This window comes from Pelobates fuscus, chromosome 10, assembly GCF_036172605.1.
Source record: "Pelobates fuscus isolate aPelFus1 chromosome 10, aPelFus1.pri, whole genome shotgun sequence".
NCBI lineage: Eukaryota > Metazoa > Chordata > Amphibia > Anura > Pelobatidae > Pelobates > Pelobates fuscus.
Genome location: NC_086326.1, coordinates 37786640 through 37809027, shown reverse-complemented (window position 1 = coordinate 37809027; position 22388 = coordinate 37786640). Strand labels below are relative to the sequence as shown.

The following is a 22388-nucleotide window of genomic DNA, read 5'->3' as shown; positions in this document are numbered from 1 at the left end:
CAAGGCCAGCAGCTGGGTTTTCCAAGGGGCCAGTTGGCGGTTCGCTGGTTTGGGTATCGGGGTTTCTGCTGGGGGGATGTTTGTGGTAAACTGTTTGGGATGCTGGCGGCGGGATACACGCCGGACTTACTGGTCCTGCATATTGGGGGTAATGACCTGGGCCTTACGCCGCAACGACGGCTGGTGAAGTGGATGAAGCAGGACATCAATAAGTTGAGGGGCCTGCTTCCGGGGGTCATGTTGGTGTGGTCGGAGATTGTCCCGAGGCGCCGGTGGCGGCACGCTCGGGATCCGGTAGCTATGGATAGGTGCAGGAAGAAGGTAAATAGCTTGATGGCAAGCTTTGTGCGAAAGGTTGGGGGTGTGGTAGTAAGGCACCTTGAGCTGGAGGAAGGGTTGCCGGGATACTACCGCTCGGATGGTGTTCACCTCTCGGAGGTGGGTTTGGACCTGCTCAACTTGGGTTGGCAGGATGGTATCCGGATGGCTCTGTTTCTTCGGGGTGGCGGAGCTCAGACAGCTTAAGGGGTCAAGGTCTGAGCTTGTGGCGGGACGGGGAGCCGAAGGAGAGGAAATAGGCTCCCCTGGATGAACGTGAGGTGGAATAACAGATTGTGGTCATCGGTGGTTGAGAGGTTTCGAGTCCTGGAGGTGACTCAGAACCTGGTGTGGCAGGGGTATCCGGGTATACCCCTGCCGTGGTTAATGGATGGTTGGCACTTTGGAATGTTGGTGTATGTTATAAATATGTTATAAATATGTATATGTGTTATTATATGGGGGTCATTGCCTTTTGTATGGTAGCCGAAGGAACAGGATGCGAGGGGGCGGAGTATGGGGGGCAATGACCCATGTTTAATATGTTAATTTATTATTGTTATTATTATTATTATTATAATTATTATTATTATTATAATTATTGGTTAATAAAGCTGTGGACAAATTTCCCCATAATACTTAGTGTCCGTGTGTTATTGGGTTAGGTTATGGGGGTGGTTTGTCCTGGATTCCGACTGCCCAAATGGCGACTATACACCTGTCATGAATTAAGATTACCAGAGCGCTCCAAAATTAAATAGGATTGTTATTATTCATATCTTTCAACTCCAATGGTCTCCAATGCCCCATCTAGTAAGAGCTTCACCACTAAAATGTTGCATCCCATACACTATGATATATAAATTGGGCAAATACAGGCCATAGGTCTTCATGGTGTTTTGTGATGTGTTTACCTTCATGAGTGTGTGAATAACTCTCCCCACACTCTTAAAACATCCATCATTCTGCTGCAGTGTTCCAAGCCATGTCACAGCCTTATTGATTAGATCTTCATCAATAAATATGTAAAGTTTCCCTTGGGAAAAACACTTCACTACAAAAGCAGTAAGCCTGGTAATGGGAAAGACAATGTTGGAATAATAAAAAAAAAAAGTGTGGGAATCAAACAAATAAATATATAAGAGTGAAAAAATGTATAGTGACAAATGCGTAAAGAATAAGAGATTGTAAGCCACGAAGAAAAAAGTTTGAAAACAGAACGGTGAGAAGAACATGGCATATCAGCATAAAGTGTGGAACTTGAGTTGTAACAATACAGGAACTGGAATGAATATTTGGATAAGAAAGTGTGAGAGAAAATGAAGAGCAGGAAATAGGAAAAGCAGGAAAAGCTATTGATACTATTATATATGTTTTAATCATTTTATGGTAAAGGATACATATAAATATATATATATATATATATATATATATATATATATATATATATTTATTTATATTATATTTGTGTTACATTTAACATTAGTGATGTACCGAACTGTCCGCGGCGGGCGGACACATGCGCAGTTCGATCCGCCCCCTATTCGTCATCATTGGGCAAACTTTGACCCTGTGCCTCTCGGTCAGCAGACACATTACAGCCAATCAGCAGCACTCCCTCCCTTCCACACCCTCCAACCTCCCTCCCAGCATCCATTTTCGATTCATTCGGAAGATGCATGCTTAGTGAGAGGAGGGAAAGTTTAGCTGCTGCTGATTACATAGGGAAATTGATAGCTAGGCTAGGGTATTCAGTGTCCACTACAATCCTGAAGGACTCATCTGATCTCTGCTGTAAGGACAGCACCCCAAAAAGCCCTTTTAAGGGCTAGAACATCAGGCTGCTTTTTTTTTTTTTCCTGTGTAATGTAATTGCAGGTGCCTGCCTGCCAGCCTGTGTGTCAGGCTCACAGCATATACTGTGCCCACTTGCCCAGTGCCACCACTCATATCTGTTTTAACAATCGGTTAAGCTTTACATTTAAAATATATTTTTTTTCACTGTAATAGAAGAGCAGTTGTCTGCCTGCCAGCTTCTGTGTGAGGTTGGATGCCTTGCCCATTTGTATAGTCAGTGCCACCACTCATATCTGTTTTAACAATCGGTTAAGCTTTAGATTTAAAATAAATTTTTTTTTTCACTGTAATAGAAGAGCAGTTAGTTATCTGCAAGCATCTGGGTGTCAGGCCTACTTCAGCGTGTGCTCTGCAGACCTGTGCCAGCGTGCTTTGACAGTTGCCAATCATATCTGGTGTCTCTTTAGCGTGCTTTTACAAAGAAAAAAGGTTTCCAGTGTAAGCTAATAGCAGCCAGTCAGTGTCCTTCAAGCGGCTCTGTCAGGCCTTCCATCAGCGTGTGCCCTGCACAACCCTGCCAGCGTGCTTGGACAGTTGCCAATCATATCTGGTGTCTCTTTAGCGTGCTTTTACAAAGAAAAAAGGTTTCCAGTGTAAGCTAATAGCAGCCAGTCAGTGTCCTTCAAGCGGCTCTGTCAGGCCTTCCTTCAGCGTGTGCCCTGCACAACCCTGCCAGCGTACTTTGACAGTTGCCAATCATATCTGGTGTCTCTATAGCGTGCTTTTACAAAGAAAAAAGGTTTCCAGTGTAAGCTAATAGCAGCCAGTCAGTGTCCTTCAAGCGGCTCTGTCAGGCCTTCCTTCAGCGTGTGCCCTGCACAACACTGCCAGCGTGCTTTGACAGTTGCCAATCATATCTGGTGTCTCTTTAGCGTGCTTTTACAAAGAAAAAAGGTTTCCAGTGTAAGCTAATAGCAGCCAGTCAGTGTCCTTCAAGCGGCTCTGTCAGGCCTTCCTTCAGCGTGTGCCCTGCACAACCCTGCCAGCGTACTTTGACAGTTGCCAATCATATCTGGTGTCTCTATAGCGTGCTTTTACAAAGAAAAAAGGTTTCCAGTGTAAGCTAATAGCAGCCAGTCAGTGTCCTTCAAGCGGCTCTGTCAGGCCTTCCTTCAGCGTGTGCCCTGCACAACCCTGCCAGCGTGCTTTGACAGTTGCCAATCATATCTGCTGTCTCTTTAGCGTGCTTTTACAAAGAAAAAAGGTTTCCAGTGTAAGCTAATAGCAGCCAGTCAGTGTCCTTCAAGCGGCTCTGTCAGGCCTTCCTTCAGCGTGTGCCCTGCACAACACTGCCAGCGTGCTTTGACAGTTGCCAATCATATCTGGTGTCTCTATAGCGTGCTTTTACAAAGAAAAAAGGTTTCCAGTGTAAGCTAATAGCAGCCAGTCAGTGTCCTTCAAGCGGCTCTGTCAGGCCTTCCTTCAGCGTGTGCCCTGCACAACACTGCCAGCGTGCTTTGACAGTTGCCAATCATATCTGGTGTCTCTTTATCGTGCTTTTACAAAGAAAAAAGGTTTCCAGTGTAAGCTAATAGCAGCCAGTCAGTGTCCTTCAAGCGGCTCTGTCAGGCCTTCCATCAGCGTGTGCCCTGCACAACCCTGCCAGCGTGCTTTGACAGTTGCCAATCATATCTGGTGTCTCTTTAGCGTGCTTTTACAAAGAAAAAAGGTTTCCAGTGTAAGCTAATAGCAGCCAGTCAGTGTCCTTCAAGCGGCTCTGTCAGGCCTTCCTTCAGCGTGTGCCCTGCACAACCCTGCCAGCGTACTTTGACAGTTGCCAATCATATCTGGTGTCTCTATAGCGTGCTTTTACAAAGAAAAAAGGTTTCCAGTGTAAGTTAATAGCAGCCAGTCAGTGTCCTTCAAGCGGCTCTGTCAGGCCTTCCTTCAGCGTGTGCCCTGCACAACCCTGCCAGCGTACTTTGACAGTTGCCAATCATATCTGGTGTCTCTATAGCGTGCTTTTACAAAGAAAAAAGGTTTCCAGTGTAAGCTAATAGCAGCCAGTCAGTGTCCTTCAAGCGGCTCTGTCAGGCCTTCCTTCAGCGTGTGCCCTGCACAACACTGCCAGCGTGCTTTGACAGTTGCCAATCATATCTGGTGTCTCTTTAGCGTGCTTTTACAAAGAAAAAAGGTTTCCAGTGTAAGCTAATAGCAGCCAGTCAGTGTCCTTCAAGCGGCTCTGTCAGGCCTTCCTTCAGCGTGTGCCCTGCACAACCCTGCCAGCGTACTTTGACAGTTGCCACTCATATCTGGTGTCTCTATAGCGTGCTTTTAAAACCAAAACTTTGTTTCCACTGTAATAGAAGAGCAGTTGCCTGCCTGCCAGCTTCTGTGTGAGTTTCACAGTGGATACTGTGCCCTCTTGCCCAGTGCCACCACTCATATCTGTTTTTACAATAGCTTAAGCTTTAGATTTAAAATAAATAATTTTTTTCACTGTAATAGAAGAGCAGTTAGTTGTCTGCAAGCGTCTGGGTGTCAGGCCTACTTTAGCGTGTGCTCTGCAGACCTGTGCCAGCGTGCTTTGACAGTTGCCAATCATATCTGGTGTCTCTTTAGCGTGCTTTTACAACCAAAATTTGTTTTTCACTGTTATAGATTGAATAGCAGTTACTTGTCTTCAAGCGGGTGTCTCAGGCCTACTTCAGCGTGTGCTCTGCAGCACTGTTCCAGTGCACATTGCCAATCATATCTGGTGTCTCTATAGCGTGCTTTTAAAAACAAAATTTGTTTTTCACTGTTATAGATTGAATAGCAGTTACTTGTCTTCAAGCGGGTGTCTCAGGCCTACTTCAGCGTGTGCTCTGCAGACCTGTGCCAGTGTGCTTTGACAAATGCCACTCATATCTTGTGTCTCTATAGCGTGCTTTTACAACCAAAATTTGTTTTTCACTGTTATAGATTGAATAGCAGTTACTTGTCTTCAAGCGGGTGTCTCAGGCCTACTTCAGCGTGTGCTCTGCAGCACTGTTCCAGTGCACATTGCCAATCACATCTGGTGTCTCTATAGCGTGCTTTTAAAAACAAAATTTGTTTTTCACTGTTATAGATTGAATAGCAGTTACTTGTCTTCAAGCGGGTGTCTCAGGCCTACTTCAGCGTGTGCTCTGCAGACCTGTGCCAGTGTGCTTTGACAAATGCCACTCATATCTTGTGTCTCTATAGCGTGCTTTTACAACCAAAATTAGTTTTTCACTGTTATAGATTGAATAGCAGTTACTTGTCTTCAAGCGGGTGTCTCAGGCCTACAGTGTGTGCTCTGCAGAACTGTTACAGTTCACAAAAAAATGACAGGCAGAGGCAGGCCACCCCGCAGGGGCCGTCGTGGTCGTGGTGCTGTGATTCCCTTTTGCCCTAGAATAATGCCCAGTTTTCAGAAGCCACGTACCCTGAACTTGAAAAGTTCTGAGGACATAGTTGACTGGCTAACACAGGACACCCAATCTTGTACAGCCTCCGCTCGGAACCTTGACGCACCATCCTCCTCCAGCTTAGCTTCAGGCACCTCTCAAATTAGCACTCACCCACCTGCCGCCACCACCAAAACTAGCACCACAGCCGCTTTACTTGGTATGTCAGAGGAGTTATTCACACACCCGTTTGAAGAAATGAGTGATGCGCAACCATTATTACTAGAGGATGTAGATAACAGGGATATGTCTCAGGCAGGCAGCATTAAACACATGGAGGTACGGTGTGATGATGATGATGTTGTACCCGCTGCTGCTTCCTTTTCTGAATTGTCAGATACAAGCGAAGCGGTTGATGATGACGATGCGTCCATGGATGTCACGTGGGTGCCCGCTAGAAGAGAAGAAGAACAGGGCGAAAGTTCAGATGGGGAGACAGAGAGGAGGAGGAGGAGACCAGTTGGAAGCAGGGGGGGGTCGTCGCAAGGAGCTAGTGGCAAAGTCAGACAGCATGCATCGGCACCCGGGGTCAGCCCGACAGCACGCCAATCAACGCATGCTGTGTCCACCACCAGAATGCCGTCATTGCAGAGCTCAGCAGTGTGGCATTTTTTTTGTGTGTCTGCCTCTGACAACAGCGATGCCATTTGCAACCTGTGCCAAAGGAAACTGAGTCGTGGGAGGTCCAACACCCACCTAGGTACAACTGCTTTGCGAAGGCACATGATCTCACATCACAAACGCCTATGGGATCAACACATGAGTACAAGCAGCACGCCTACTCTAAGTCGCCATCCTCCTCCTGGTCCAGCATCTTCAGCCACGTCAACCACTGCTGTCCTTCTTGCCCCCTCTCAACCATCCGCCACTCCGTCTCCCGCCTTGAGCAGTTCCCGCTCATCTGCCCACAGTCATGTGTCTGTCAAGGACATGTTTGAGCGTAAGAAGCCAATGTCACCAAGTCACCCCCTTGCCCAGCGTCTGACAGCTGGCTTGTCCGAACTATTAGCCCGCCAGCTTTTACCATACAATCTGGTTGAGTCTGAGGCGTTTTTGTAGCTATTGGGACACCGCAGTGGAAGGTACCCGGCCGGAATTTCTTTTCACAAAAGGCAATCCCCAACTTGTACTCGATTGTGCAAAAGGAAGTCATGGCATGTCTGGCACACAGTGTTGGGGCAAGGGTCCATCTGACCACTGATACCTGGTCTGCAAAGCATGGTCAGGGTAGGTATATCACCTACACTGCGCATTGGGTAAACCTGCTGACGGGTGACAAGCAAGGAATGCGTGGCATTGCAGAGGAGTTGGTGACACCGCCACGAATTGCAGGCAGTCCTGCTGCCACCTCCTCTACTCCTCCTACTCCATCCTCTTCCATAACCTCCTCGGCTGAGTCCTCTTGTGCCGCTGCTTCTTGCTCCACATCAACGGCACCCCCCCAGCTACCCAGGTACTATTCCACATCCCGGATACGGCAGTGTCACGCCGTCTTGGGTTTGACTTGCTTGAAAGCAGAGAGTCACACCGGACAAGCACTCCTGTCCGCCCTGAACGCACAGGTGGAAAAGTGGCTGACTCCGCAGCAACTGGATATCGGCAAAGTGGTGTGTGACAACGGAAAAAATTTGATAGCGGCATTGAAGTTGGGCAAGTTGACACATGTGCCGTGCATGGCACATCTGTGTAATCTGATCGTACAACGCTTTGTGCATAAGTACACAGGCTTACAGGACGTCCTGAAACAGGCCAGGAAGGTGTGTGGCCATTTCAGGCGTTCCTACACGGCCATGGCTCACTTTGTCGATATCCAGCGGCGAAACAACATGCCAGTGAGGCGCTTGATTTGCGACAGCCCTACACGTTGGAATTCAACACTCCTAATGTTCGACCGCCTGCTCCAACAAGAAAAAGCTGTTAATGAATATTTGTATGACCTGGGTGCTAGGACAGCCTCTGGGGAGCTGGGAATTTTTTTGCCACGTTACTGGACGCTCATGCGCAATGCCTGTAGGCTCATGCGTCCTTTTGAGGAGGTGACAAACCTAGTCAGTCGCACCGAAGGCACCATCAGCGACATCATACCATTTGTTTTCTTCATGGAGCGTGCCCTGCGAAGAGTGCTGGATCAGGCTGTAGATGAGCGTGAAGAGGAAGAGGAAGAGTTGTGGTCACCATCACCACCAGAAACAGCCTTATCAGCATCGCTTGCTGGACCTGCGGCAACGCTGGAAGAGGATTGTGAGGAAGAGGAGTCAGAGGAGGATTGTAGCTTTGAGGAGGAGGAGGAGGAGCAAGACCAAACACAACAGGCATCCCAGGGTGCTCATTGTCACCTATCTGGTACCCGTGGTGTTGTACGTGGCTGGGGGGAAGAACATACCTTCAATTACATCAGTGAGGAGGAGGAACGGGAAATGAGTAGCTCGGCATCCAACCTTGTGCAAATGGGGTCTTTCATGCTGTCCTGCCTGTTGAGGGACCCTCGTATAAAAAGGCTGAAGGAGAACGACCTGTACTGGGTGTCCACGCTACTAGACCCCCGGTATAAGCAGAAAGTGGCGGAAATGTTACCCAATTACAACAAGTCGGAAAGGATGCAGCATTTGCAAAATAAATTAAAAAGTATGCTTTACACAGCGTATAAGGGTGATGTCACAGCACAACGGGAATCTAACAGGGGGAGAGGTGGAAGTCATCCTCCTCCTCCTCCTCCCACGACCACGCCGGCAAGGACAGGATGCTTTAAAGACGTGTTGTTGATGGAGGACATGCGGACCTTTTTAAGTCCTATGCATCGCCACAGCCCTTCGGGATCCACCCTCAGAGAGCGACTCGACCGACAGGTAGCAGAATACCTCGCCTTAACTGCAGATATCGACACTCTGAGGAGCGATGAACCACTTGACTACTGGGTGTGCAGGCTTGACCTGTGGCCTGAGCTATCCCAATTTGCGATAGAACTTCTGGCCTGCCCCGCTTCAAGTGTCCTGTCAGAAAGGACCTTCAGTGCAGCAGGAGGTATTGTCACTGAGAAGAGAAGTCGCCTAGGTCAAAAAAGTCTAGATTACCTCACCTTTATTAAGATGAATGAGGGATGGATCTTGAAGGGACTGACACTGGGCGATACATTCAATTAAAAAAGGCCTGATGAGATGAGCTGCCTTGGGCTAAAAATTGCCACACGCTGCTGTATTTTAGCTCTGAATGACGTTTGACTTGCGTGACTTATCCGCCACCAACTAGGGTTCAAGCCGCCATGTTTTAGGGCACTTTCTGCCTGTGAAACAAACATCAATTTTTCTGGACGCTGCTACAGCAGCGGCTGCAACAATACCAAATTTTTCAGGCATGTGTACATGCCTAATTTTTAGGCCCACTGGTGCAAGTGGACTGATTACAATTACAGGGCCTCTAAAGAGTCCTGTATTGTTATTTGTCGTCACTACCTTCCCGCGTCGGGAGTGGGTCATTTGCGCCCCTGCTGCCTTCCTTGCATGTGGTAGCTGTTTGTCAGGGATTTGTCAATCCATATCTTCCAAGTGACCCTATGTAGGGGTAACAGTCCCTATTCTGCTCTGTGTCAGTGTGTATCAGGGGTTTTGAGGACAGGTGTCAATCCATATCTGCCAAGTGACCCTATGTATATCTGCTGTCAGTACACAGGAAAAGTTTAAATATTTCTTGTTCTACGTTCTCTGCAACTCCACGCACCGACTCATCCAATACGTAAAGATCTGGGGTTTCTCTGACTCTCCTCAGTAGTGTATCAAACAGAGTCTGCACTGTGGTAACACGGACATCTTCAGGACATAACTCAACTATTTGCAGATAGGCAGTCTGCAGCTTCTCTTTTTCACCTGTTCTCTTCTTTCTCTTATGCGTATTCTTGTCTATATGCAGGTGGTCTCTTGCCTTTCTTTTAACCAATTCGTTCCTTCCATATGGTTTCAAAAGATCTCTGGCATCATTACTTTCAACGCAAATAACGTCATCATAGTTAGTCTCCTCATTATTCACCGGGAAGAGAGTGTTTGCACTGACTACCCACAGCATGCTCTTGCCATTGCCTACTCCACCTTCAACGACAGGGTGCAAGTCCCAAGGAGAAGGATCATTCACTTTATTATCTGTCTTTATTTCACAAGTAGTGCCTGGAACATCCTCATGGGTCACAAGATGTAAATCTGGACTAATGTCAACCCCAGGGTCTGGAAAATCTAAAGAGTCCTGTATTGTTATTTGTCGTCACTACCTTCCCGCGTCGGGAAGATTTCTTGCACAGGGCGCCCAAAGGCCTAAGGCTGGCCCTGCGCATGGGTCAGTGGCTCTGCACCAGACTTCCCTCCAATTGATCAAAGTTAAAGGATTTCAAGTGGACTGATTACAATCACAGGGCCTCTAAAGAGTCCTGTATTGTTATTTGTCGTCACTACCTTCCCGCGTCGGGAAGATTTCTTGCACAGGGCGCCCAAAGGCCTAAGGCTGGCCCTGCGCATGGGTCAGTGGCTCTGCACCAGACTTCCCTCCAATTGATCAAAGTTAAAGGATTTCAAGTGGACTGATTACAATCACAGGGCCTCTAAAGAGTACTGTATTGTTATTTGTCGTCACTACCTTCCCGCGTCGGGAAGATTTCTTGCACAGGGTCCCCCAAAGGCCTAAGGCTGGCCCTGTGCATGGGTCAGTGGCTCTGCACCAGACTTCCCTCCAATTGATCAAAGTTAAAGGATTTCAAGTGGACTGATTACAATCACAGGGCCTCTAAAGAGTCCTGTATTGTTATTTGTCGTCACTACCTTCCCGCGTCGGGAAGATTTCTTGCACAGGGCGCCCAAAGGCCTAAGGCTGGCCCTGCGCATGGGTCAGTGGCTCTGCACCAGACTTCCCTCCAATTGATCAAAGTTAAAGGATTTCAAGTGGACTGATTACAATCACAGGGCCTCTAAAGAGTACTGTATTGTTATTTGTCGTCACTACCTTCCCGCGTCGGGAAGATTTCTTGCACAGGGTCCCCCAAAGGCCTAAGGCTGGCCCTGTGCATGGGTCAGTGGCTCTGCACCAGACTTCCCTCCAATTGATCAAAGTTAAAGGATTTCAAGTGGACTGATTACAATCACAGGGCCTCTAAAGAGGCCTGTATTGTTATTTGTCGTCACTACCTTCCCGCGTCGGGAGTGGGTCATTTGCGCCCCTGCTGCCTTCCTTGCATGTGGTAGCTGTTTGTCAGGGATTTGTCAATCCATATCTATTCTGCTCTGTGTCAGTGTGCATCAGGGATCATTAGGACAGGTGTCAATCCATATCTGCCAAGTGACCCTATGTAGGAGGAACAGTCCCTATTCTGCTCTGTGTCAGTGTGTATCAGGGATCATTAGGATAGGTGTCAATCCATATCTGCCAAGTGACCCTATGTAGGGGGAACAGTCTCTATTCTGCTCTGTGTCAGTGTGTATCAGGGATCATTAGGACAGGTGTCAATCCATATCTGCCAAGTGACCCTATGTAGGAGGAACAGTCTCTATTCTGCTTTGTGTCAGTGTGTATCAGGGATCATTAGGACAGGTGTCAATCCATATCTGCCAAGTGACCCTATGTAGGAGGAACAGTCCCTATTCTGCTCTGTGTCAGTGTGTATCAGGGATCATTAGGACAGGTGTCAATCCATATCTGCCAAGTGACCCTATGTAGGAGGAACAGTCCCTATTCTGCTCTGTGTCAGTGTGTATCAGGGATCATTAGGATAGGTGTCAATCCATATCTGCCAAGTGACCCTATGTAGGGGGAACAGTCTCTATTCTGCTCTGTGTCAGTGTGTATCAGGGATCATTAGGACAGGTGTCAATCCATATCTGCTAAGTGACCCTATGTAGGAGGAACAGTCCCTATTCTGCTCTGTGTCAGTGTGTATCAGGGATCATTAGGACAGGTGTCAATCCATATCTGCCAAGTGACCCTATGTAGGAGGAACAGTCCCTATTCTGCTCTGTGTCAGTGTGTATCAGGGATCATTAGGATAGGTGTCAATCCATATCTGCCAAGTGACCCTATGTAGGGGGAACAGTCTCTATTCTGCTCTGTGTCAGTGTGTATCAGGGATCATTAGGATAGGTGTCAATCCATATCTGCCAAGTGACCCTATGTAGGAGGAACAGTCCCTACTCTGCTCTGTGTCAGTGTGTATCAGGGATCATTAGGATAGGTGTCAATCCATATCTGCCAAGTGACCCTATGTAGGGGGAACAGTCTCTATTCTGCTCTGTGTCAGTGTGTATCAGGGATCATTAGGATAGGTGTCAATCCATATCTGCCAAGTGACCCTATGTAGGGGGAACAGTCCCTATTCTGCTCTGTGTCAGTGTGTATCATGGTCTCTGTGGACAAGGAACAGTCTCTATTCTGCTCTGTGTCAGTGTGTATCAGGGGTTTTGAGGACAGGTGTCAATCCATATCTGCCAAGTGACCCTATGTAGGGGGAACAGTCTCTATTCTGCTCTGTGTCAGTGTGTATTAGGGGTTTTGAGGACAGGTGTCAATCCATATCTGCCAAGTGACCCTATGTAGGGAGAATAGTCTCTATTCTGCTCTGTGTCAGTGTGTATCAGGGCTGGGCTTTGAGGACAGGTGTCAATGTTAGGTGATGTCTGCCCTTTATGGATTAAAAGCAGACTCTGCATCAACTGTGCAATTTTCCATGGGAGTTTTGCCATGGATCCCCCTCTGGCATGCCACAGTCCAGGTGTTAGTCCCCTTGAAACAACTTTTCCATCACTATTGTGGCCAGAAAGAGTCCCTGTTGTTTTTAAAATTCGCCTGCCAATTGAAGTCAATGGCGGTTCGCGCGGTTCGCGAACATTTGCGGAAGTTCGCTTTCGCCGTTCGCGAACCGAAAATTCCGGGTTCGCGACAACACTATTTAACATAAATATAAAATAAATAATTAAATTCAATTAAACACTGTAATACATGATCTTACTGGGGAAATAAAATTCCCCATACTCACCAAGTACTGCCCTCACCATCTGACTCTCCAAATGCACTATATGATCCATCTGAATGCTTATAATTTAGCTCTCGTTGATACCCTGCAAAAGAAAGGTGTATATCAACAATTTTGGTTCCATATGCTGTTATACAAGAGCAGAATAGGCAAAACAAAAGAGAAAGACAGAAGTGCATAGATAGGCAAAGGTAAAAAAAAAAATAAGAAAGGAGTTACTTGCACACTATCCCAAATCCCTATCCCTATAAATAACTGGAGGTTTTTAGTATCACTCCAATGGCCATTAGATTTAAGCTCCCCTCCCACCAGGGACGTATCTTCCGCGAGGCAAACAAGGCATCTGCCTTGGGCGGCACTTTGCAAGGGGAGGCAAAAAAAGCCACCCCCAAACGCCCAGGCAGATCCCTTGTTTGCTTTGTGTCCTTTGAGCTCCCCCGAGGCAGGCGGCGGGCAGCAAGGAAGCATGCTCACCTGAGCTCTTCCTGCTCAGCTCCCTCGCGCGCGCGCCACTTAATGAAGACGGGAGCCGGAATATGACGTCACTCCGGCTCCCGGCATCACTAAGCAGCGCGTGAGGAGCTGAGTGGGAAAATCAGAGCTCCCTCGCCACCTACTCAGCCTGTCGACCCCCTGCCTGCCCGCCCAACAGCCCCATTGGACAGCAAATAAGTAATCCACTCCAGCTCTCCCAGGGAGGCTGGGAGGATTTAAAATAAAATTTATAAAATAATAATTTGTGAATGAGTGTGTGTCTGTCAGTGAATGTGTGTGTGTGTGTGTGTCTGTAAGTGTGTATGTGTGTGTCTGTAAGTGAATGTGTGTGTCTAAGTGTGTGTGTGTCTGTCAGTGAGTTTCTGAGGCGTTTGGCCATGCCCCCTTGCCGATTTTATCCAATCCGATGCTTTCCCCATTAGAAAGCATTGGATTGGCTAAAAATTGGCAATTCTGATGATGTCACCAACGGGGCGAAGCCAGCGCTGTTGGACCCATGAGGGGCTGGAAATAAGGTGTGTTTTAATTCCTTTTAATGGGGCTAAGGGGGGGCAAGCCACCTAAATGGTGGGTTTTGCACTATAGGGTTACATGTTTGTGTTCCTGACTCTATAGTGTTCTTTTAAGAAAATACGGCAACATATATTCAGAGTAACATAAATAAAACCCAACCATCTAAAAGTAGAATTGCTCTCAACTAGACCACTCCCAAATAATGGGCCCTGGTAACTGGTAAGTCCATGACAACAGACGTTCACCAGATCAAAGACGAATCACGACTTATTACCACAACTCTAGATGGATAGTCAACAGACATTGAGTCAGGCGCCTTGTGCTCATCAGTCCTCTCCTTCCCCCCTTTCCTTACTCTTTAAACCTCACTTTTTCTTTTAGATGTTTATTATACACTCTATTAGGCAGGATACTGTTAAACTGTTTACTTCAACTCTATAATGTGACAATGTTTATATGGTATGTCAGGATGAAACATTTATGACAAACAGTGGTTTAATGTGTGGAATTCATTGTTAACTTGTATTTCACTACATTACTGTCATCAGATTTATGTCCGGAATCTAAGAAAAGGAAAGTAAGGAAATTATCAAGCATCACACTATTAATGTTATTCATAAACTAAATTGCTTATGAAGTCTAAACTATATTGGTAGGACCACAAGACCATCATTTAAAGAATTCAGGAACATGTATATAACATTAAAAGAAAATATGAAAAACTCAGCATGTAAACCAAGTACATGGAGGTGATCCATTTAGTCTACAATTAAAAGGAATTCAAAAGGTTTTAAAGGATTAAAAGATAACTTACCACTCTGGAGGTAGCTCGTAGCTTGTGATCTCACTTCAGGGGTCAACTGGCCTGTGGCCTCCAGATATTGTAAAACGTATACTATGGTAGAAGTGGTTAACATGTTCTGCTCCCCACAACCATAAGGCATCTGCAGCAGGTTGTTCAAATTCTGCAACGATGAGCCCAGTAGGTCACCTGCAACGTAGTAATGTGTCACCATATGCCACCAGAGAAAAGCACAGGTTTTACACAGCTATATGCCACTGGAGGATACACAGATATTTCTCTCTTACCCATGACATATATATAGGCGTTCACAGAATTTTCCACAACAACGTCAAGAAGAAGCAAAGAGAATGATCCCAGTATTTTTTCACTTGACCCTAATAAAAGTAAAAATAAAATATATCATATGGTAAGAGTAACTATGTAAAATAACAGTGTGGACCATAACCTGAAACCAACTAACAATTCTATTGGACCTGATGAGCATGAAATTTCTGTCTGGCAGCAAAAAAAGTTCTGGTAATGGAGGTACAATAGAAGACAGCGAAGGACAGGTAATAAAGGTGAACAGAAGATTGAGAAGGTAGGAAAGCGAAAGCAGGATGACGGAATGAGAAGGGCAGGTATTAATTAAATAACCAAATAACACAATTGTTTAATTGTTTCTTTTTTGTCAAGATACAAGTAAAATCATTGATTGGTGATATGATTTTACCTTTCAAACAGTAAAAGAACGATTGCGACTTTTCCTTCCTGATGCCTCCAGGCTAATGGATAAAGATACAAAAACAGAACATAAATTTGTGGAGAGGAGACAGTGGAGAGGATACACCTCCCAAGTGTCCCTGTTTACTCCGTGTTGTTGGTGTGTCTGAGTGTATAACAGGGTTCCACATCAACAATACTCCCAGTAATGAATCTTTAAACTACAATAACTGTGTTTTGAAATCAGTTTGTGTAAATAAGATACATTGTTTTTGTTCTAAATTACATTTGCCAATTGTATGGATATATATTGCTGATCGCTTTTTAACCCCTTAAGGACACATGACATGTCTGACACGTCATGATTCCCTTTTATTCCAGAAGTTTGGTCCTTAAGGGGTTAAAGCTATTTAGTTAAAAAGTATCTTAGTATTTTATGATTTTGCAATATTCTGGGCACACTACCCAGTGCTCCAGAATCTTCCAAAACAAAGTGCAGATGTTTTATCATATGACTCAGGAGATACTGTGTGTCTGGCAAGCGTTCAGAGTGGGCGGATGTCTTGTAAGCTGCACTCTCACATGTATGAAATGCGCATGTCAGTTGCATGAACTACTTATTTACACCTCTATTTATACAATTATAAAAAGCTGGGACTTCTGTTTTTTGGTCAGAAGCATCCTGTAAGCATTCCAGATTAATTTACTCCTGGCCAATGGCGGACCGGAGCTTCCCAGCCTAAAGTGTGGACCTTGATTTTGCATATTAATTGGTGATGTATTCTTCCTTAATTTTTTTTAAATATTCTTTTTAACGATACTATTGATCTATGTAATAAATTATTTTTTATTTATATTGGTGTGATTCTTTGCATCCCAAAGCATAGCAAAACAGTCACCTAGAATTTTTAAAAACAAATTCACTCCCACCCCTAAAATTAGAGTCCCTCTTTGTCCATTTGAATTTATGTAAGGTATGAGACAGAGGGAGGGTGGCCATGGGTTATAAGGGTACATGATGTACTGGGAACATGTACAAAAGCTATCGTTCAAAAACAGTGAAAGCCATGGAAAATAACTACTAATTTCCCAGTGAAAATTAAAGAGCTCTGTATCAAACTATAGTTCCCAGCAGTCTGATTTTGCTTTAAGGTCTCATATTGCTGGTATACATCCATGAAGCTGCAGGCTGATCACATCAGCTGAGACATAAAATTAGCTTGTCCTGCTACAAGAGAAATTCATATTATTTCAGGATGTATTAGCTAAAGCCTTGGCTACAAAAAAACACTTTGTAATTCAAAATAATATTTTGCAGGGCAGGGCAAAAATTATCAAACTAGAGGTTACCTAAAAATAACAGGGGGTTTCATAACTGTACCAATATTATATACCAAAGAAGAGTTGTGCAATAGCCTTTGACCTTGCTTTTAAAGTGAAATAAGCAGGGGTACAACCCCAGAACATGTTCAGAAATATTTTTTTTTGCTCCTGTTTATTCTTTGCACAGTATTTTTGTAGTTATTTATATATGGCAGCCATGATTCCTGAGCAATAGCACCGATGTAAAATATATAATGTAAAATAGTCCATATCCCTTGTCTAAATCGTTAAGAATTCATCTGCACTGAAAGGAGAGCTAAAGTATTGTGAACATTATTAAATTCATATATCCTTAGGAAAAAAATAAGTATTTGAGTGTTTTAGTTGGCAACATTGGACAATGAATGATGTTTAAGCAGGGCCCTCTTCACTTACTGTAGCAGTATGTCAATCATGTTATGTTAGAAGTTCACATTTTTCTTGTTTACTTATTGTTCAATTGTACGGAAAATGTTGTCTCTCTATAAATAATTGTGATTGTAATCATATTATTCTCTACTTTTTAAAAAAAACAAAAAAAAACGTTTAACCCCTTAAGGACACATGACGTGTGTGACATGTCATGATTCCCTTTTATTCCAGAAGTTTGGTCCTTAAGGGGTTAAAAGCTTACAGAACCCGTTCCTTTGCTAGTAAATAGAGATAAAAGGTGTAATAACATTTTTGAGACTAATCCTGAGAGTTGGGAGGAGTCAATGCACATTTAGATGGACAGGCTCTTGGGAATCTTTGGCCATTTAGTCACCACAGTGTATAGGTGACAGTAATCACCAAGTTCCTCAGAATGTAGTTGTATTTGGGCCAAGTTGACTCTATGCCCTTATGGTACACTATTATATAACTCCACCCTAACCCATGGCATAGCTGATGAGAAAAAGTGCTGACAACATTGTCCTAGGTAGTTTTTATCCCTAGTCATTCTGAGCATACAAAAATTGGAAGTGTTATATTTCCTGATATGAAGCTAAAACTCCAATCTGAGATTCAAATTCTTCTGATACATCTCACACCTATTCTTCTACAGTGGGGATGTCCAGAATGAAAATCAAACAAAACAGAAAGGAGATGGATTTTGTTTTGTCATAAGAGACATTTTGGAGTTTTAATTTTATTAAGTGTGTCCTTGTTATTGTAAGATTCTACAACCAAGAAGGGACAGCTGTTGGGTTACTCACTTTCACAAGAAGTTGTCTCTTCTCTATATCTATGTTTCCATTAGCTGGCTTTATGATCTTCTTTCCCTCACAGAGTTCTGTGCTGTTCACAACCTCTGCTTTCACTGTGAGTGTCACCAAACCTGGGAGAACATAATCTCATGGTAAGAACATCACAAGCATGGTGTACAGGTAACATTACACTGTGGTTAAAAGCAGAGTGCACAGATTCCATGATGTGGTGGTATTGAGCATGGTACATTGGTTAAAATAAACAATAGATAACAATATTCTTATTTACCAATAGCTTTGACTGTAACATTCCAACTGAAGATAATGCTACGATTTGAACACACGCATCTGGAATACTGGCATGTAGGACATGTGTCCACCTTCAAATCCTGGCTGATAGGTATGGAGACTTGTACCTGAAATATAAACCAACTTGGTAAACTACTCTACTGACACACTCAGAATAATTAGGAGTTTCGGTTTAAAGGGACACTATAGTCAGCAGAATGACTAAAGCTAATGAAATGGTTCTGGTGTCTGTAGCCTATGCCTGTAGGATGAGCAAAGGCAGTGTTTACTTTTCTGCCTAGTGACATCTCTATTTGGAGTCACTCAGATGGCCGCTAGAGGAGCTTCCTATTTCAGTGTTGCACAATGCTGCACCTATGTTCAGCATCTCCGCGCTCTGCATTTAGACGTTGAATGCTCCCCATAGAAATGCATTGATTCAATGCATCTCTTTGAGGAGATGCTGATTGGCGCAGTGCAGCAGGGCCAGTTTAAAACCTTATTCACTTGAAGGGGGGCCAAGGCATTGGAGGCATTAGGGTCTAGATTTTCAATTATTAAATGTGCCATCTGGCTCCAAATCACTGGCCAGCCACCACATAATTAACTCTTGCAGTAAGGATTGGTTACTATTTGCCAGCTGACTGCTAGTGTGTAGAGATGTCGCGAACATAACATTTTTCGTTCGCAAACGGCGAATTTCCGCAAATGTTCGCGAACGGGCGAACCGGGCGAACCGCCATAGACTTCAATAGGCAGGCGAATTTTAAAACCCACAGGGACTCTTTCTGGCCACAATAGTGATGGAAAAGTTGTTTCAAGGGGACTAACACCTGGACTGTGGCATGCCGGAGGGGGGTCCATAGCAAAACTCCCATGGGAAATTACATAGTTGATGCAGAGTCTGGTTTTAATCCATAAAGGGCATAAATCACCTAACATTCCTAAATTGTTTGGAATAACATGCTTTAAAACATCAGGTATGATGTTGTATCGATCAGGTAGTGTAAGGATTAAGCCCGCTTCACAGTGACAGACCAAACTCCCCATTTAACGCACCGCAAACCACCGCAAACAGTCCATTTGCACAACCGCAAACTCCCCATTTGCACAAGGTTGGATACCAAGCTAGCCATGTCCCGTTCCTTGTCCTCACTGATGTAATTGAAGGTCTCTTCCTCCACCCAGCCACGTACAACACCAAGGATCCCCGAAAGGTGACAACAAGCCCCTGGGACGCCTGCTGTGTTTGGTCTTCCACCTCCTCAAAGCCACCTTCCTCCTCCGACTCCTCTTTTTCAGACTCCTCTCTCTGCATTGCCTCTCTCTGCGTTATTATAAGGTGTGTTAAGTAGTACTATTCCTATCAGTTTAATCCCTGTTACGTCCCCTATCAGGGGACGTGTATATGGCATCGATTTTAGGAACCGGGAGATGGAAGAAGATGCTTGGTCGGTCCTCCTACTTCAAATTTGGGGCACTGCGCGTGCAATCTAATGTGCCACCAGATAGGAGTGGTGTGTTAAGTAGTACTATTCTTATCAGTTTAATCCCTGTTATGTCCCCTATCAGGGGACGTGTATATGGCATCGATTTTAGGAACCGGGAGATGGAAAAAGATGATTGGTTGGTCCTCCTACTTCACATTTGGGCACTGCGCGTGCAATATAATGTGCCACCAGATAGGAGTGGTGTGTTAAGTAGTACTATTCTTATCAGTTTAATCCCTGTTACGTCCCCTATCAGGGGACGTGTATATGGCATCGATTTTAGGAACCGGGATATGGAAAAAGATGATTGGTCGGTCCTCCTACTTCAAATTTGGGGCACTGCGCGTGCAATATAATGTGCCACCAGATAGGAGTGGTGTGTTAAGTAGTACTATTCTTATCAGTTTAATCCCTGTTACGTCCCCCTCATTAGGCCTTTAGTCGAATGTATCGCCCACTGTCAGTCCTTTCGGGATCCATCCCTCATTCATCTTAATAAAGGTGAAGTAATCTAGACCTTTTTGACCTAGGCGACTTCTCTTCTCAGTGACAATACCTCCTGCTGCACTGAAGGTCCTTTCTGACAGGACACTTGAAGCGGGGCAGGTCAGAAGTTCTATCGCAAATTGGGATAGCTCAGGCAACAGGTCAAGCTTGCACACCCAGTAGTCAAGGGGTTCATCGCTCTTCAGAGTGTCGATATCTGCAGTTAAGGCGAGGTAGTCTGCTACCTGTCGGTCGAGTCGTTCTCTGAGGGTGGACCCCGAAGGGCTGTGGCGATGCGTAGGACTTAAAAAGCTCCGCATGTCCTCCATCAACAACACGTCTGTAAAGCGTCCTGTCCTTGCCGGCGTGGTCACCTCTTCCCCTGTTAGATTCCCGTTGTGCTGTGACATCACCCTAATACGCTGTGTAAAGCATACTTTTTAATTTATTTTGGAACTGCTGCATCCTTTCCGACTTGCCGTAATTCGGTAACATTTCAGGCACTTTCTGCTTATACCGGGGGTCTAGTAGCGTGGACACCCAGTACAGGTCATTCTCCTTCAGCCTTTTTATACGAGGGTCCCTCAGCAGGCACGACAGCATGAAAGACCCCATTTTCACAAGGTTGGATGCCGAGCTACTCATGTCCCATTCCTTGTCCTCAGTGATCTCACTGAAGGTATGTTCTTCCCCCCAGCCACGTACAACACCATGGGTACCAGATATGTGACAACGAGCACCCTGGGATGCCTGTTGTGGTTGGTCTTCCTCCTCCTACTCAAAGCCACATTCCTCCTCTGACTCCTCTTCCTCGCAATCCTCTTCCAGCGTTGCCGAAGGTCTAGCAAGCGATGCTGATAAGGCTGTTTCTGGTGGTGATGGTGACCACAACTCTTCCTCTTCCTCTTCACGCTCATCTATGGCCTGATCCAGCACTCTTCGCAGGGCACGCTCCAGGAAGAAAACAAATGGTATGATGTCACTGATGGTGCCTTCGGTGCGACTGACTAGGTTTGTCACCTCCTCAAAATGAGCCTACAGGCATTGCGCATGAGCGTCCAGTAACGTGGCAAAAAAATTGCCAGCTCTGCAGAGGCTGTCCTAGCACCCCGGTCATACAAATAGTCGTTAACGGCTTTTTCTTGTTGGAGCAGGCGGTCGAACATTAGGAGTGTTGAATTCCAACGTGTCGGGCTGTCGCAAATCAAGTGCCTCACTGGCATGTTGTTTCACCACTGGATATCTGAAAAGTGCGCCATGGCCGTGTAGGAACGCCTGAAATGGCCACACACCTTCCTAGCCTGCTTCAGGAAGTCCTGTAAGCCTGGGTAATTATGCACAAAGTGTTGTACGATCAGATTACACACATTCAATGCCGCCAACAAATTTCTTCCGTTGTCACAAACCACTTTGCCGATCTCCAGTTGGTGCTGAGTCAGCCACTGATCCACCTGTGCATTCAGGGCGGACAGGAGTGCTGGTCCGGTGTGACTCTCTGCTTTCAGGCAAGTCAACCCCAAGACAGCATGACACTGCCGTATCCGGGATGTGGAATAGTACCTAGGGAGCTGGGGGGGTGCTGTTGATGTGGAGCAAGACGCAGAAGCAGAAGAGGACTCAGCCGAGGAGGTTATGGAAGAGGATTGAGTAGGAGGAGTAGAGGAGGTGGCAGCAGGCCTGCCTGCAAGTCGTGGCGGTGTCACCAACTCCTCTGTAGAGCCACGCATTCCATGCTTGGCAGCCGTCAGCAGGTTTAACCAATGCGCAGTGTAGGTGATATACCTGCCCTGACTATGCTTTGCAGACCAGGTATCAGTGGTAAGATGGACCCTTGCCCCAACACTGTGTGCCAGACATGCCATTACTTCCGTTTGCACAATCGAGTACAGGTTGAAGATTGCCTTTTGTGCAAAGAAATTTCGGCCGGGTACCTTCCACTGCGGTGTCCCAATAGCTACAAATTTTTTGAACGCCTCAGACTCCACCAGCTTGTATGGTAAAAGCTGGCAGGCTAAGAGTTCAGACAAACCAGCTGTCAGATGCCGGGCAAGGGGGTGACTTTGTGACATTGGCTTCTTACGCTCAAACATGTCCTTGACAGACACCTGACTGTGGGCAGATGAGCAAGAACTGCTCAAGGCGAGAGACGGAGTGGCGGATGGTTGAGAGGGGGCAAGGAGGACAGCAGTGGTTGATGTGGCTGAAGATGCTGGACCAGGAGGAGGATGGCGGCTTTGAGTTTGTGTGCTGCTTGTACTCATGTGTTGATCCCATAGGTGTTTGTGATGTGCAATCATGTACCTTCGCAAAGCAGTTGTACCTAGGTGGGTGTTGGACTTCCCACGACTCAGTTTCTTTTGGCACAGGTTGCAAATGGCATCGCTGTTGTCAGAGGCAGACACACAAAACAGCGGAAGCTGTAGAAGATTGTGTGTCCTGTGTTAGCCAGTCAATTATGTCCTCAGAACTTTT

The 22388-nt window shown here is 45.6% G+C and overlaps 1 protein-coding gene across 1 annotated transcript in view; it reads right to left on the bottom strand.

The window, feature by feature from the left end:
• Positions 1-22388, bottom strand: part of LOC134574693 (alpha-2-macroglobulin-like protein 1) — a gene marked incomplete at its 3' end in the record, with an annotated part of 117709 nt that overhangs the window by 11177 nt on the left and 84144 nt on the right. Inside the window, exons 23-29 of the mRNA XM_063433812.1 lie at positions 17942-18068; positions 17662-17783; positions 15114-15165; positions 14686-14775; positions 14411-14587; positions 12592-12673; positions 1233-1389 (exon numbers count right to left, since the gene is read on the bottom strand). Coding sequence (XP_063289882.1) covers positions 1233-1389; positions 12592-12673; positions 14411-14587; positions 14686-14775; positions 15114-15165; positions 17662-17783; positions 17942-18068 — 807 coding nt within the window. The remainder of the gene's footprint in view (positions 1-1232; positions 1390-12591; positions 12674-14410; positions 14588-14685; positions 14776-15113; positions 15166-17661; positions 17784-17941; positions 18069-22388) is intronic.